This window comes from Pseudophryne corroboree, chromosome 8 (assembly GCF_028390025.1).
Source record: "Pseudophryne corroboree isolate aPseCor3 chromosome 8, aPseCor3.hap2, whole genome shotgun sequence".
Classification (NCBI taxonomy): Eukaryota; Metazoa; Chordata; class Amphibia; order Anura; family Myobatrachidae; genus Pseudophryne; species Pseudophryne corroboree.
The window spans coordinates 309,829,858-309,846,335 of NC_086451.1; the positions used below are offsets into that span (position 1 = coordinate 309,829,858).

At 46.8% G+C, this 16,478-nt stretch overlaps 1 protein-coding gene across 3 annotated transcripts in view; it reads left to right on the forward strand.

Moving 5' to 3' along the window:
* CD99L2 (CD99 molecule like 2) overlaps nucleotides 1-16,478 on the forward strand; it is a 192,808-nt gene that overhangs the window by 151,289 nt on the left and 25,041 nt on the right. For all 3 annotated transcript variants that reach the window (XM_063937373.1, XM_063937372.1, XM_063937374.1), the window contains 3 exons: nucleotides 4,595-4,657; nucleotides 5,535-5,597; nucleotides 6,146-6,265. In XM_063937373.1, the coding sequence (XP_063793443.1) occupies nucleotides 4,595-4,657; nucleotides 5,535-5,597; nucleotides 6,146-6,265 (246 nt within the window). The remainder of the gene's footprint in view (nucleotides 1-4,594; nucleotides 4,658-5,534; nucleotides 5,598-6,145; nucleotides 6,266-16,478) is intronic.

Here is a 16,478-nt window from a genome sequence, read left to right on the forward strand (position 1 = left end):
CAGAGTTATGTAACAAATGGGAAACTCCACTGCGGTGGATTCTCACGTCACCCGCCTCGCGGTGTCGTTCGCTCTGCCTGTCACCACTGTCACCTCACTGTAGGAACTGACAGATAAGAGTGTCGAGGGATGCCTGAAATCTATATACTCCGTTACTAGAGCCATTCATAGACCTACTATAGCTGCCTCTTGGTCTGCAATGAGGCGTCAGTTCAGGCATTAGAGGAAGAGCTGAACGAGGATATATCTGACATGCCAGACAATGCCTGTCTCACAATACCACCGCCGCCTATTATGATCAGGAGGCGTCCGCTGAGGCGGGTGTATTGGCAGCCAAGGCGTCGACCACGTCTGTCCTGGCTCGCCGCATACTGTGGTTGAGGTCATGGAAAGTTGACCTGGCCTCCAAAAGACCTTGGAGGTACTCCCCTTCACTAGGGACATTATGTTTGGGGAACATTTAAACAAAATAGTGTCTGAAATAGCAGCTGCTAAGATGTTTTTTTTTTATTACTAATTCTTCTGCACAGAAAGCATTAGGTACCACTTTTCGTTCCTTTCGGCCTCAAGGGAATACATAAGGTCAGGCATACCCGAGACAATCTCATGCTCCCAAAACCACAAAGCCCAAGGCCAAATAATCCTTGGCAGCCCATCAGCCTGCTTCAAAATATGACAAGCCTGCTGCATGAGGGGGCAGGCCTCCCCCTGGGGGATCCCAGGATGAGAGGCTGACTTCTACAGTTCACCCGGGTCTGGTTAAAGACTACTTCAGATGCATGGGTACTGGAAGCTGTCTCTCATGGGTACGCTGTCTCTTTCCAGAAACATCCCCCTTGCCAGTTTTATTCTACGGCTCTCCCTTCGGATCCGTTGAAGGTGCAAGCTCTACAAACTGTGGTGAGTTCTCTCCTGAGTGCAGGAGTAATTGTGCTGGTAACTCAGTCCCAAAGGGGCAGAGGTTACCTTCGAACCTGTTTCTAGTCCGAACAATGGGTCTTTCCGGCTTACACTCAACCTCAAATCTCTGAACCAGTTTGTGAAAGTGTCCAGGTTTCGTATGAAATGCTGCGCTCAATTGTGCTGGGTATGGAACCCGGAGACTATACAGGATATACCTGCATATACCTATTGCCATATTACATCAGCAGTTCTGCGGATTGCTGATGGCAACCTCTATTACCAATTCCAGGCTCTGCCATTTGGACTGGTTACGGCTCCTCGGATCTTCACAAGGTCATGGCCGTGATGACTGCTCGTCTCCATCACCAGGGAGTCCGAATCCTGCCGTACCTAGACGACCTGATGAATCTGGAATATTCCCACAAAGTTCTCCTATGTCATCTGCAACTGACAGGTAACCTTCCTGCAAGTCCACGGGTGGCTTATCAATAGAAGAAATCCTCACTGGAGCAACACTTTTTTCAAGGTCGTTGGACCAAGGAGGAATCTCTCCTTTCAATAAATATTCTGGAGCTGAGGGCAGTGGTCAGTGCACTCGTACGGCCTCTAGTACAGAACAGGCCTGTTCAAGTACGATCAGACAACACCACCACAGTGGCATAAACCATCAAGGCAGCTATCAAAGCCGCATGACAAGGATTTGAGAAAGTCACGGGTCACGTGACGAAACTAGTTAGGCCACGCCTCCTGTCTGCACACCTGCCGAGGTATCCGATTTGAAAGCATTAGCGGGTTTGTTCTCCCCGCAAGCCGTCCTTCATCTCCACAGAGATCCCAGAATAGCCGCGGATCTGAATTCTCGTGCCGCCCGTATCAACATACGGCTCCCCGTCAGCCGGATAAACCAGCACACGGCATACACTTTACAGTGAATCCACGGCTCCCTCTCCCCTGCGGCATTCGCACAGTGGGCATTGCAGGACACATCGCCGAGGACGCTCGGCTTTGGACCAGCCCACCTAAGGAGAGGTAATTGAACAATAAATAACACTGGATCACTCCCCCAATTTATTATTATGGGATGTCTACTGCACTGATCATTCACTTCCAGTAATAACATTACGGCTATTACCATCTATTGCTTTCCAACAAACAGCTGGACTTTATTTCCTTTTGTGGACTTCCATATAGAGAACCGACACAATTTGGTGTCTGTTTAAACGGATAAACTTAGTCAAGGTGTGCCTTTTTATATCCAACAATTTTATGTCATCTTTTACTGCTATTTTATGCTTTTTCATTAATAAATCAATTTATATACATACATCGGTTCTCCTAAAATTGTACTGTCCTTTCCCTGATACTTTGCGCAGCTGATTTTGTCTGTTTCTACAAGGATGGATGTGTCAAAAATCCTTTGTTGAGCAGAACGCCATCTGCCAGCCATATCGTCAGTGTTCATTCCGGGTGTACTGAACTGAGAAGTGTACTTCATCAGTGCCATGACGTGCACGCCGGAGAGTGGAGTCTTCATCAAGAAGTCTTTCAACTCCTTGTGGACAGGTGGGGCCTACCCGACGTAGACCTTATGCATCTCGACACAATCACAAAGTTCCGGTCTTCGGTTCGAGGACAAGGGATCCTCGAGCAGCGTTTGTGGATGCAATGGTGGTTTCATGGAACTTTTGGCTGCCCTATGTGTTCCTTCCAGTGTCACTCCTGCCCAGGGTACTACGGAAGTTCAAACAAGAAGGAGGAATACTACTTCTATTCGCTCCAGCGTGGCCTCGAAGGCATTGGTTCTCAGACCTGTAGGGTCTATCGACCGAGAATCCCCTTCCACTTTCCCAGTGCCCGGACCTCCTCGTACAGGGCTTTTGTGTCTACCCAGACCTGCCCAGACTGGCTTTGATGGCATGGCTCTTGAAGCATCACTCCTGAGGCCAAAAGTTTCTCTGAGGCGGTTATCCAGACTATGTTGAAAGCCCGCAAACCAGCCTCTGTCCGGATTTACTACAGGGTTTGGAATTCTTACTTCACCTGGTGTGCTGATAATTCTTATCTACGTTCAGAACTTCCAGAATCTGGCTTTTCTGCAATGAGGCCTTGACTTAGGTCTCCGTCTGGCCTCCCTCAAGGTTCACATATCTGCCTTTTCGGTATGGTTTCAGAGAAACATTGCGTCTATACCTGACGTTCATACTTTCACTCAGGGCGTACTTAAGATTCAGCCTCCCAGTGTCCCTCCTGTGGCTCCATGGGTTTTGACTGTTGTCCTGAAAGCCCTGCAAGAGTCTCCATTTGAACCTCTTGAGTCGGCGGACCTTAAATGGCTCACGGCCAAGGTCCTGTTCTTCCTGGCTCTTGCCTCGGCAAGACCGGTGTCGGACTTTGGGTGGACGACAGAACAAGTCACCTATTTGATTTTTCATTGTGACCGGGCAGTTCTACGAACTCGACCGGGTTATTTGCCTAAGGTGGTGTCATCTTTTCGCCTTAACCAGGAGATTGTGGTTCCGGCCTTTATCTCTTCAGACTTGTCTTCCAAAGAGCATTCTTTGGATGTGGTAAGGGCTCTCCGTATTTATGTGGAGAGGACTGCATCTATCAGGAGGTCAGATTCCCTTTTTGTACTGTTTGGTTTCCACAAACATGGCTGGCCTGCGAATAAGCAAACCTTGGCCAGATGGATTAGAATGGTGATTGCACAAGCTTATGCGCAGGCTGGACTCCCAGCTACTGCTGCTATTAAAGCCCATTCTGCTCGGTCTGTTGGACCTTCTTGGGCAGCCTACCGTGGCGCGTATGCAGAACATTTGTGCAAGGCAGCTACGTGGTCCTCAGTGAACACATTTATTAGGTTCTATGCCTTTTATACTGCTGCCTCCCAGGATGCTTACTTTGGATGCTGGGTTCTCATACCCGCTAAGGTGCGTCCCTTCTCTTGAGGAACTGCTTTAGGACATCCCTGATCTTTCCCTGTGGAAACCAATGTATCCTGCTGCAGAAAAGGAGTGTTATGGTAGGCTTACCATGATTAACACTATTTTTGCTAGGTACATTGGTTCTTTTTTGGGTTCGTAGGTCATTAGCCGCTGGTACCTTCTCCTGTTGTGGGAATGTGGTTCTGTGTGACTAACATCTGCCTTCTCTCTAGCCTGCTCCGGCATTAGACTGGTTAATGAAACTGAGCTCTCAGTGCCTGGAGGTGGGGTTTATAGGGGAGGCCACAATGCATCCTGGGACAGCCTAAAACTTTAGCCTGTTGGTGCCTCTGGACCAAGATCCACTCTACACCCGATGTTTTCCTGTGGAACCAATGTACCTCTCAGAAAGAGTGTTAACCTTGGTAAGTCTACCATAACACTCCTTATTGATGTTGGACTGTGACGAGCGCAAATGTATAAAAATGTCCTCAGCACAAGGGTGAGAGAACCTCAGCAGCGAAGGGTTAAATGTAAATCTGTAGACCTACCTTTAGTCTGCCTAGGTATTAAAATCATTATGCATTGCTGGACAGTGTTGTGTAAACCTTAGTCTCTCCCTCCACTACATGATGAATTGCGTCACTGCGCAGCTGTGGGCGGGGCCATGATGACGCAAATTTGCTCTATGCTTCATGTAACCAGTAATAATATATTAACACTGAATTTTTATTTGTTTATTTGATTTGTTAATATTCCAATTGCAGGATTTTCAGACTCTGATTTGGAGGATATTTACAATGATGGCTACAGACCAGATAAGGGAAAAGGTACAGTGCTGTATGATTGTGTGTGTGTACATCCTGGCTTATAGCTTGTGCTACTTATTCCTAAAGGGTAGTTCAGTCTATTCATTATAAAGCAAAATAACATTTACTAACCTAAAATGCACTTTTAAAGATTATATTACTGTATATATCGTTAACATTTACAAAATCCAGCAGGAACTTAAAATATTTAATGGCATGTACACACTTTAGGGACTCACTTGGTAAACATTAACCCTAAGGTGAGAATCAAATTAGCCGTGTGGGAATAGCGGGGGATTTTGCCTGGAACTATTCAATAAAACAGCCCCCCCCCCCCCCCCCCCCCCCGTGGTAAACACAGGGTTAACGATTGCTAACCTTTACATACCGCATAAAGGGCCTATTCGTGTTTTCTTGTTGTAGCTGCCCATATTGCAAAGTGCAGATGTTCGGTATTTTGCGCATGTGCAGTACGGGACCTGCGTCGTCGGAAGCAGAACTCAGTTGATTGACAGTCTGCAGCCATTTGGGAATGGGGAGGGGCCGGCACTGGCCTCCGTTTTGGGGGGGAGTGTCGAGGTCAGGATCTCAGTCTTCAAACTAGGATTTCCTGGCCTCTTTGTATGAGTTGCGTGGCTCGGCTTGCCATGGATTACGCAGACGGCCTATGGCGCTACAAGTGATCTAATGCTACATCCTAGGATGCAGCACTGGATCACACATGATTGCAGGGGGCATTGACTTGTATGGAATTGGGCAGTGCAGGTAATTAGTTAGATTCCTAATAACTATGAAAGGTTGAGACAAGAAGGACTCAGCAGAACCTTACCATGAATATGGCGGTTAATACGATAGCAAATATTTGTAGCATTGATTTGTAGATGTTGTCTTTATTCAGGTGGTGGAGGAGGAGGAGGAGGTCGAGGGTCTGCAGGAAATGCTGGGGAAAGCGATAACACAGGTGGGCAAACTAAAACAGAAAATGTATGGTCTTTGTAAAACCCTGTATGTAGGCACAGCTTCCCCACACGTGCTCGTGTCCTCCCACATTCTGCATTATTGTCACTTCTCACTCACAAGGTGGGTCACTGTGATGTACTAAGGTAGCACAGAAGGTGAGTGATCACAGGTGCATACAGGACACGCGCTACTTGTCACTAGAAGAAAACTGATCTGAAATGTGAGGTTTTTTTTAAATTTGCACATAAATGACATAACATTTCCATCTGCCTCCAGTGACTGCAGATACAGTGTGTGTATCAGAACGTAAGATAACAGAGATTGGTTCTCCCACCACTTCTTCTAATGTCACACACCCCTGACATTTTGGCTGGCACAGTGGACTAACCACCCACAGATTGCAAGTAAAATGATTGCATGGGGCAGCATATGGCTTCTCTGAAATAATTACTGTTTCTAACACTGTTGTACAGGCCACATAAACTGCTCAGTACCTGCTGCCACTAACCAGTGTATAGTCTTATATTTTTTATTGTTTTGTCATGACAGGAAATGTTGGGCAAACTGAAACCATTGCAGGGGTAGCGGGTGCTTTGGCAATGGCGCTAATTGGTGCTGTGACCAGTTACATCTCCTATCAACAGAAGAAATTTTGCTTCAGTATTCAACGTACGTTTTTATTTTGTTTGTTTTAGTACCAGCTGTGCCAGGGAATGGTGTATGCAAAACCACGAGAACGTTGAGAAACAAACGGTAGCCAGTATAAAGCATTAGTCCATTATTTTGTTTCACCTGTTTGTTTGCACCTGTATGAACACTATATACAAGATATTCGCTGTGCCTTTAGCACATCATCATACACTACTCCAGTTTTAATACTGAAGCTTTCACAACAGTAGTCGGTGACACCCCTTTTGCTGCCATGCTAGGAACTATTAGTAGTGAAAACCTTATACTTGTGTAACTAAACGTTGTAAGGGGCAATTTGTATGAGGTTTCACTGACTGTATAAACCAAATGATGGAATCATTTTAGCTATACTGCATAAAAATGTCTGTGCAGGTGTTGATATTGCAGTTATATAGGTACATATCAGAGGATGACTTACACTCTTACACTGTGAAGAACCAGTAACTTAACCATTAGTGTTTTTATATTGATAGATAGCAGGTACAGCCATAGTCACCGTTACATGTATACTGATGGAGTGGAGCTTAAGCAGAGAAGGGTTTCATACAGTTCACCAATGGGCTGCAAATGGGTAGCGTTGCAGAGTTGCTGGTTAACTTTATAGCAGATATTAACCAGGACTCTCATAGGAGCTAAGCAGGTGACTTACACCATGTCACTCTTTACAGTATATACCAGATGACCCATGCACATGCTTAGTAGAGATTTCGGTCACCATCTTGGAATAAGACATGACGTCTTCTTGGAAATCCGGAAGATTGGAGTCTGCACAGTGGCACACTCCTCTTTCAAAAATAACTCTAATAGAGCACCTAAACTGAGCCAATTGTATTATTACAAATGTAATAATTATTTGTGTGTATCATACTTGCCTATTCCTGGAGGCTACCAAAAATCAGTGCTCCTCCCTGCCTCCTGGAAAGGCATGCAAAGTATCCCACAGTGCCATCCGTCCGGCGCCGTCAACTTTCCCAAGTAAAATGGACAGGCTAGGTGGCCGATGACGTGAATCGTGCTGATTTGCATCATGGTAGCCATGGCACCTGCTTTACAATGCAGTTATTATTGCCATTGTATTGCCGAGGAGGGGTCTTGATGACTCAATCAGTCTGTCACGCCCCCTCCCACCCACTTATGCCACGTCATGCACCCTCACTCTCCCCCACTGTGTGGACCTGGCTGTCCCCTCCTGGAGGCAGCAGCCAGAATGTCAGCAAGTATGGTGTTTATAAAATTCACTTGTGTACACAAAGAGACACAAAAGCTGAAACTAGTGGAATTAAACCCCCCTGCCCTGTTACCCACTGTTATAAAGACCCTAATCCTTGAACTCCAAGCAAACATGCTTAATTGTACTACCACCCTCTACTAACACTGTGATAGGAGGCGATGATGACATTATAATGCAGAATTCAGGAGCAAGTCATTCAGAACAGGAGCCAGCAGTATTTTAAATCCAGGGCACATTTACATCTATAGACATCAATAGTAATAACTCACATAATGTAAGGTTTGCCTGGCCTGTATAACTAAATTCCACAGAACATACCAAGTTTACAAGCATCGTCATCCATTGTAATGGTGTCAGTAGACACCATGCAGCCAATGCAGAGTTGGAAGTAATTGAGCCTACAAGGCAACTTCTCAGAACAATAGTGTTATAGTGTTTTTCACTGCATCATAGGCAACATTGCACCCTGGAATGCATCGTCCTGCCACATGTGACATCACACAAAGAGGGGTCTAGGAGTAGGAAACAGCCGAGCGCTTGTGCATTGGTAGCATCTGTACCTGGTTTACTACTAGTCATCATCACTCATATCATATGCAGCTTGCTCCATTCCTATAGTAGCTGCACAGTATATGCTACCACACGTGTATAAATGCTTACAGGCTGGTATGCATTTGATTGCCTATACGAGTACACCACCCCTTCCCACCCTGTTCTCTCTCTGTGGTCATAAGTAAGTGTACATGCAATCAGAAAGAATTTTACGTTGTTGAATTTACATGGGCTCATTTTCTGAGCATGCGCAGTGTAAACACACATGAGATACGTTACACAAAAAGGCATGCGTTCAGTTGCATCGGACCCATGTGTGTTATTAATATAATGGAGCCAAACCACTTTTCATGCCTGAATTTCTAGGTGTGGGTGCTATGCCAGGCATAAGCCTGAGTGTATGACACAAGTCAGTTATATAGTGCAGTCTATACTAGTGATGAGCGGGTTCGGTTCCTCGGAAACCGAACCCCCCAGAACTTCACCCATTTTACACGGGTCCGAGGTATACTCGGATTCTCCCGTATGGCTCGGTTAATCCGAGTGCGCTCGAACGTCATCATCCCGCTGTCGGATTCTCGCGAGATTCGGATTCTATATAAGCAGCCGGGCGTCGCCGCCATTTTCACTCGTGCATTGGAAATGTTAGGGAGAGGACGTGGCTGGCGTCCTCTCCGTTTATTAATAATATTTGTGCTACTGCTTATTGCTTAATTGTGGGGACTGGGGAGCAGCTGTATTATATAGGAGGAGTACAGTGCAGAGTTTTGCTGACCAGTGACCACCAGTATACGTTGTCTGCCTGAAAAACACTCCATATCTGTGCTCAGTGTGCTGCATATATCTGTGCTCACACTGCTTAATTGTGGGGACTGGGGAGCAGCTGTATTATATAGGAGGAGTACAGTGCAGAGTTTTGCTGACCAGTGACCACCAGTATACGTTGTCTGCCTGAAAAACACTCCATATCTGTGCTCAGTGTGCTGCATATATCTGTGCTCACACTGCTTAATTGTGGGGACTGGGGAGCAGCTGTATTATATAGGAGGAGTACAGTGCAGAGTTTTGCTGACCAGTGACCAACAGTATACGTTGTCTGCCTGAAAAACACTCCATATCTGTGCTCAGTGTGCTGCATATATCTGTGCTCACACTGCTTTATTGTGGGCACTGGGGACCACCAGTATATTATATAGGAGGAGTACAGTGCAGAGTTTTGCTGACAGTGACCACCAGTATATAAAGCAGTACGGTACGGAAGGCCACTGCTCTACCTACCTCTGTGTCGTCAAGTATACTATCCATCCATACCTATGGTGCATTTCAGTTGTGCGCAGTATATATAGTAGTAGGCCATTGCTATTGATACTGGCATATAATTCCACACATTAAAAAATGGAGAACAAAAATGTGGAGGTTAAAATAGGGAAAGCTCAAGATCCACTTCCACCTCGTGCTGAAGCTGCTGCCACTAGTCATGGCCGAGACGATGAAATGCCATCAATGTAGTCTGCCAAGCCCGATGCCCAATGTCATAGTAGAGAGCATGTAAAATCCAAAAAACAAAAGTTCAGTAAAATGACCCAAAAATCAAAATTGAAAGCGTCTGATGAGAAGCGTAAACTTGCCAATATGCCATTTACCACACGGAGTGGCAAGGAACGGCTGAGGCCCTGGCCTATGTTCATGGCTAGTGGTTCAGATTCACATGAGGATGGAAGCACTCATCCTCTCGTTAGAAAAATGAAAAGACTTAAGCTGGCAAAAGCACAGCAAAGAACTGTGCGTTCTTCTAAATCACAAATCTCCAAGGAGAGTCCAATTGTGTTGGTTGCGATGCCTGACCTTCCCAACACTGGACAGGAAGAGCTTGCGCCTTCCACTATTTGCACGCCCCCTGCAAGTGCTGGAAGGAGCACCCACAGTCCTGTTCCTGATAGTCAAATTGAAGATGTCACTGTTGAAGTACACCAGGATGAGGATATGGGTGTTGCTGGCGCTGGGGAGGAAATTGACAAGGAGGATTCTGATGGTGAGGTGGTTTGTTTAAGTCAGGCACCCGGGGAGACACCTGTTGTCTGTGGGACGAATATGGCCATTGACATGCCTGGTCAAAATACAAAAAAAATCACCTCTTCAGTGTGCAATTATTTCAACACAAATGCGGACAACAGGTGTCAAGCCGTGTGTTGCCTTTGTCAAGCTGTAATAAGTAGGGGTAAGGACGTTAACCACCTAGGAACATCCTCCCTTATACGTCACCTGGACCGCATTCATCATAAGTCAGTGACAAGTTCAAAAACTTTGGATGACAGCGGAAGCAGTCCACTGACCACTAAATCTCTTCCTCTTGTATCCAAGCTCCTGCAAACCGCACCACCAACTCCCTCAGTGTCAATTTCCACCTTACACAGGAAAGCCAATAGTCCTGCAGGCCATGTCACTGGCAAGTCTGACGAGTCCTCTCCTGCCTGGGATTCCTCTGATGCATCCTTGAGTGTAATGCCTACTGCTGCTGGCGCTCCTGTTGTTGCTGCTGGGAGTCGATCGGCATCCCAGAGGGGAAGTCGGAAGACCACTTGTACTACTTCCAGTAAGCAATTGACTGTCCAACAGTCCTTTGCGAGGAAGATGAAATATCACAGCAGTCATCCTGCTGCAAAGCGGATAACTCAGGCCTTGTCAGCCTGGGTGGTGAGAAACGTGGTTCCGGTATCCACCGTTAATTCAGAGGCAACTAGAGACTTGATTGAGGTACTGTGTCCCCGGTACCAAATACCATCTAGGTTCCATTTCTCTAGGCAGGCGATACCGAAAATGTACACAGACCTCAGAAAAAGAGTCACCAGTGTCCTAAAAAATGCAGTTGTACCCAATGTCCACTTAACCACGGACATGTGGACAAGTGGAGTAGGGCAGACTCAGGACTATATGACTGTGACAGCCCACTGGGTAGATGTATTGCCTCCGGCAGCAAGAACAGCAGCGGCGGCACCAGTAGCAGTATCTCGCAAACGCCAACTTGTTCCTAGGCAGGCTACGCTTTGTATCACCGCTTTCCATAAGAGGCACACAGCTGACAACCTCTTACAGAAACTGAGGAACACCATCGCAGAATGGCTTACCCCAATTGGACTCTCCTGGGGATTTGTGACATCGGACAACGCCAGCAATATTGTGCGTGCATTACATCTGGGCAAATTCCAGCACGTCCCATGTTTTGCACATACATTGAATTTGGTGGTGCAGAATTATTTAAAAAATGACAGGGGCGTGCAAGAGATGCTGTCGGTGGCCCGAAGAATTGCGGGCCACTTTCGGCATTCAGCCACCACGTGCCGAAGACTGGAGCACCACCAAACACTCCTGAACCTGCCCTGCCATCATCTGAAGCAAGAGGTGGTAACGAGGTGGAATTCAACCCTCTATATGCTTCAGAGGATGGAGGAGCAGCAAAAGGCCATTCAAGCCTATACATCTGCCCACGATATAGGCAAAGGAGGGGTAATGCACCTGACTCAAGCGCAGTGGAGAATGATTTCAACGTTGTGCAAGGTTCTGCAACCCTTTGAACTTGCCACACGTGAAGTCAGTTCAGACACTGCCAGCCTGAGTCAGGTCATTCCCCTCATCAGGCTTTTGCAGAAGAAGCTGGAGACATTGAAGGAGGAGCTAAAATAGAGCGATTCCGCTAGGCATGTGGGACTTGTGGATGGAGCCCTTAATTCGCTTAACCAGGATTCACGGGTGGTCAATCTGTTGAAATCAGAGCACTACATTTTGGCCACCGTGCTCAGTTTTAGATTTAAAACCTACGTTGTATCTCTCTTTCCTGCAGACACAAGTCTGCAGAGGTTCAAAGACCTGCTGGTGAGAAAATTGTCAAGTCAAGCGGAACGTGACCCGTCAATAGCTCCTCCTTCACATTCTCCCGCAACTGGGGGTGCGAGGAAAAGGCTAAGAATTCCGAGCCCACCCGCTGGCGGTGATGCAGGGCAGTCTGGAGCGAGTGCTGACATCTGGTCCGGACTGAAGGACCTGCCAACGATTACTGACATGTCGTCTACTGTCACTGCATATGATTCTGTCACCATTGAAAGAATGGTGGAGGATTTTATGAGTGACCGCATCCAAGTAGGCACTTCAGACAGTCCGTACGTATACTGGCAGGAAAAAGAGGCAATTTGGAGGCCCTTGCACAAACTGGCTTTATTTTACCTAAGTTGCCCCCCCTCCAGTGTGTACTCCGAAAGAGTGTTTAGTGCAGCCACTCACCTTGTCAGCAATCGGCGTACGAGGTTACTTCCAGAAAATGTGGAGAAGATGATGTTCATCAAAATGAATTATAATCAATTCCTCTGTGGAGATATTCACCAGCAATTGCCTCCAGAAAGTACACAGGGACCTGAGATGGTGGATTCCAGTGGGGACGAATTAATAATCTGTGAGGAGGGGGATGTACACAGTGAAAGGGGTGAGGAATCGGAGGATGATGATGAGGTGGACATCTTGCCTCTGTAGAGCCAGTTTGTGCAAGGAGAGATTGATTGCTTCTTTTTTGGTGGGGGCCCAAACCAACCAGTCATTTCAGTCACAGTCGTGTGGCAGATCCTGTCGCTGAAATGATGGGTTCGTTAAAGTGTGCATGTCCTGTTTATACAACATAAGGGTGGGTGGGAGGGCCCAAGGACAATTCCATCTTGCACCTCTTTTTTCTTTCATTTTTCTTTGCATCATGTGCTGTTTGGGGACAATTTTTTTGAAGTGCCATCCTGCCTGACACTGCAGTGCTACTCCTAGATGGGCCAGGTGTTTGTGTCGGCCACTTGTGTCGCTTAGCTTAGCCATCCAGCGACCTCGGTGCAAATTTTAGGACTAAAAATAATATTGTGAGGTGTGAGGTGTTCAGAATAGACTGAAAATTAGTGGAAATTATGGTTATTGAGGTTAATAATACTATGGGATCAAAATGACCCCCAAATTCTATGATTTAAGCTGTTTTTGAGGTTTTTTTGTAAAAAAAAACCCACCCGAATCCAAAACACACCCGAATCCGACAAAAAATTTTCAGGGAGGTAATGCCAAAACGCGTCCGAATCCAAAACACGGCCGCGGAACCGAATCCAAAACCAAAACCCGAAAAATTTCCGGTGCACATCACTAGTCTATACGCTACAGAATGGAAGCTGTTTATACAGTAACATTGCTCAGGGCGCGTGGTATGGCTTTCCCTAAATGGGGGGAAAAAACAAGTGTGAAGTAAGTTTTCTGCAATGAACAGAAGGAATGAGATCTGATCGTAGCAACTGTCAAGATTTTATTAAGAAAATCCAGTCTAACGTACACCATAACATGGTTATAATGGTGTTCAGGAAGCTGCAATTATACAGTGACACACAGTGTGGCGTTATTTGTCCTGTCAGTGTTGCATGCAGGAGTTTAGGTGTCCGTATGCCACCTGCCACAAGCAAAATCGCTCTTCCACATACTGGAAGAATGGGATCATGTGCCTGATTAAGCGATAGACGCAAAAGGGATGTGAAAATACCGTTGATAGCAGTATTTCTCCTAAGTCCACAGGTTCCACAGGATGCATTAGGATATGGTGGAGCGACAGTGGATCTGCACCAAGCGGTCAAAGCTTTCTGGCCTCCCAGCATGCAGCGGTCCCGTCCATATATCCCCGCCTCCTGGCTCAGTCAAGGCAGGAGCATCATGTAGAGCCCTGATCAGGCGAGAAGAACACACATGCACACCCTTCCGTACAAGAGGGAAGAGGTTAGTGAGTAAAAGGATCCTCAAATCAGGTGCTCCAGGGTGGGATCCCTCTGGAACCTGTTGGCTTAGGAGAAATACCGTTATCAACGGTAAGTTCTTACCATAACATATATTTCTCCTGAAGGGTCCACAGGGTATCCACAGGATACATTGGGATGTCCCAAAGCAATTTTAGGGGTGGGGATGCTCCTGATTGGACAGGAGAATCCTTCGCCCGAATTCAGCGTCATGAGAGGCAAAGGTATCCACTGCATAATATCTAATGGATGTGTAAATGGAAGACCATGTGGCTGCCTTACATATCTGTTCTGCTGAAGTACCACGTTGTGCTGCCCATGATGGACCTACCTTACGAGTAGAGTGAGCAGAGACATTGGGGGTCATACCGAGTTGATCGTAGCTGTGCTAAATTAGCACAGCTACGATCATCTTCCCCGACATGCGGGGGGACGCCCAGCACAGGGCTAGTCCGCCCCGCATGTCATTCTGGCCACCCCCCCTTCCCGCACAAATACAAAAGCATCGCACAGCAGCGATGCTTTTGTATTTGTGGAGTAACTCCCGGCCAGCGCAGCTCCTGCGGCTGGCCGGGAGTTGATCGTCGCTGCCACTGGCCGCAGCGGCTGCGTGAGACGTCACTCAGCCGCCGCGGCCCGCCCCCCCCAACGGTCCGGCCACAGATGCGTTGGCCGGACCGTGCCCCCTAAACGGCGGCTTAACGCCACCATCCAGACCCCTCCCGCCCTGCGACTGCCTCTACCTGTCAGTCACTGCGGCACCGGCGCATGCGCAATTCCAACCCGATCGCTGCGCTGCGATAAACTGCAGCGAGCGATCGGGTCGATTATCCGGAACCTGGAGATCAACTTGAGAATATGCTTCTGAAATCATCGTCTGAAGCCACCTCGCCAGTGTCTGCTTATCAGCAGGCCATCCTCTCTTGTGAAATCCGTAGTGAACAAACATAGAATCTGTCTTTCTGATAGCACTGGTACGATCTACGTAGATCCTTAAGGCACAAACTACATCCAACGATGCAACTCCCGCAGAAAGGTCCGGCCCGTGAAAATCTGGGACTACAATTTCTTTGTTAAGGTGGAATTTAGACACCACCTTAGGAAGTTACCCAGATTTAGTTCTGAGAACTGCTCTATCTGGATAAAAAAATCTGAAATGGAGGATGACCTAACAATGCCCCTAAATCTGAAACTCTTCTAGCTGAAGCCATGGCCAGTAGAAAGAGAACTATATCTGTCAACCATTTCAAATCCACTCTTTTAAGTGGTTCAAATGGGGCAACTTGAAGGGCCTTTAGAACTAAACTTAGGCACTGTAGGAGGAACAAAAGGAGGTTGAATGTGCAGCATTCCCTGGAAAAAAGTGCGCACATCCTGTAAGTTGGCAATTTTCTTTTGGAACCATACAGTTAGTGCTGACACTTGCACTCTCAAGGAAGCCACCCTTAAACTTTTATCCATTCCTGCCTGAAGGAATGCTAGGATTCTGGAAACTCTGAAAGACCTGGGGTCCAATTTCCGTTCACTGCACCATTGAATAGAGGCTTGCCATATTCTGTGATAAATGTGAGCTGAGGAGGGTTTCCTTGCTCTGAGCATTGTTTGAATTACCTGTTGTGAGCATCCTCTTGACTTCAGGATGGAGGTCTCAAGAGCCACGCCATCAAAGACAGTCGATCCAGATGTCTGTGATAGCAAGGCCCTTGAGTCAGATCTGGACGCTGAGGGAGTAGGAATGGAGCATCCATCGACATCCTCTGCAGATCTGTGTACCAATGTTCTTCTGGGCCAAGCCGGAGCTATTAGTATCTGTGTACCATAGTCTGTGTTTTTATCGTCTGATGAAAACCATTCCATTTGGTGAGGAGCAGATGCTGCAGAGGCCCTGAATGGAACTGAGCATACTCTACCATGTCGAATGTTTACACCATCAACCCCATCACATGCATTGCTGCGTGAATGGATACTTTCCAACTTGTAGAATCTCCTGAATCCTTAACTGAAGTCTGGCTATTTTGTCCAGAGGTAAAATTACTCTCTGAAGGCTCTAATCCAATACATCCCCCAAGTGAGTCATCCGCTGTGACGGAACCAGAGACTATTTTGCCCAATTTATGAGCCATCCATGCTTCTGCAGACAGTCTATTGTCTGCTGCAGATGACACAGAAGCAATTCCTGAGACTGTGCGAGGATTAAAAGATCGTCGAGGTATGGAAAAATTCTTATCCCCTGCTGGTGGAGATAAGCTGCCATTATCCTTCTCTACTCATCAGGAGGGCCACTGCCTTGATTTAGTATTCACCAGACTGTGCTCGGTTCTGAATTCACTAACACCTCTTTCCCTCTCTCAGATCACAACCTTATCACCTGCATGCTCTCCACCATTACTTCAGACTCATTAAAGTCCTCTAATCCTCCTGAAACCCGCAGAAATATTAACACTGTTAATTTTCAAGAACTGTCAACCTCTCTGCAACAAATGCTGTCATCTATTGCTGCATTTACTTCTCCCGAGACTGCTGTATCACACCTGAACCAGACTCTAGAAATAGCCCTTGACCAAGTGGCTCCAGGTACCCATCACACTCCACGTAGGTCAAGATGACAAGACCA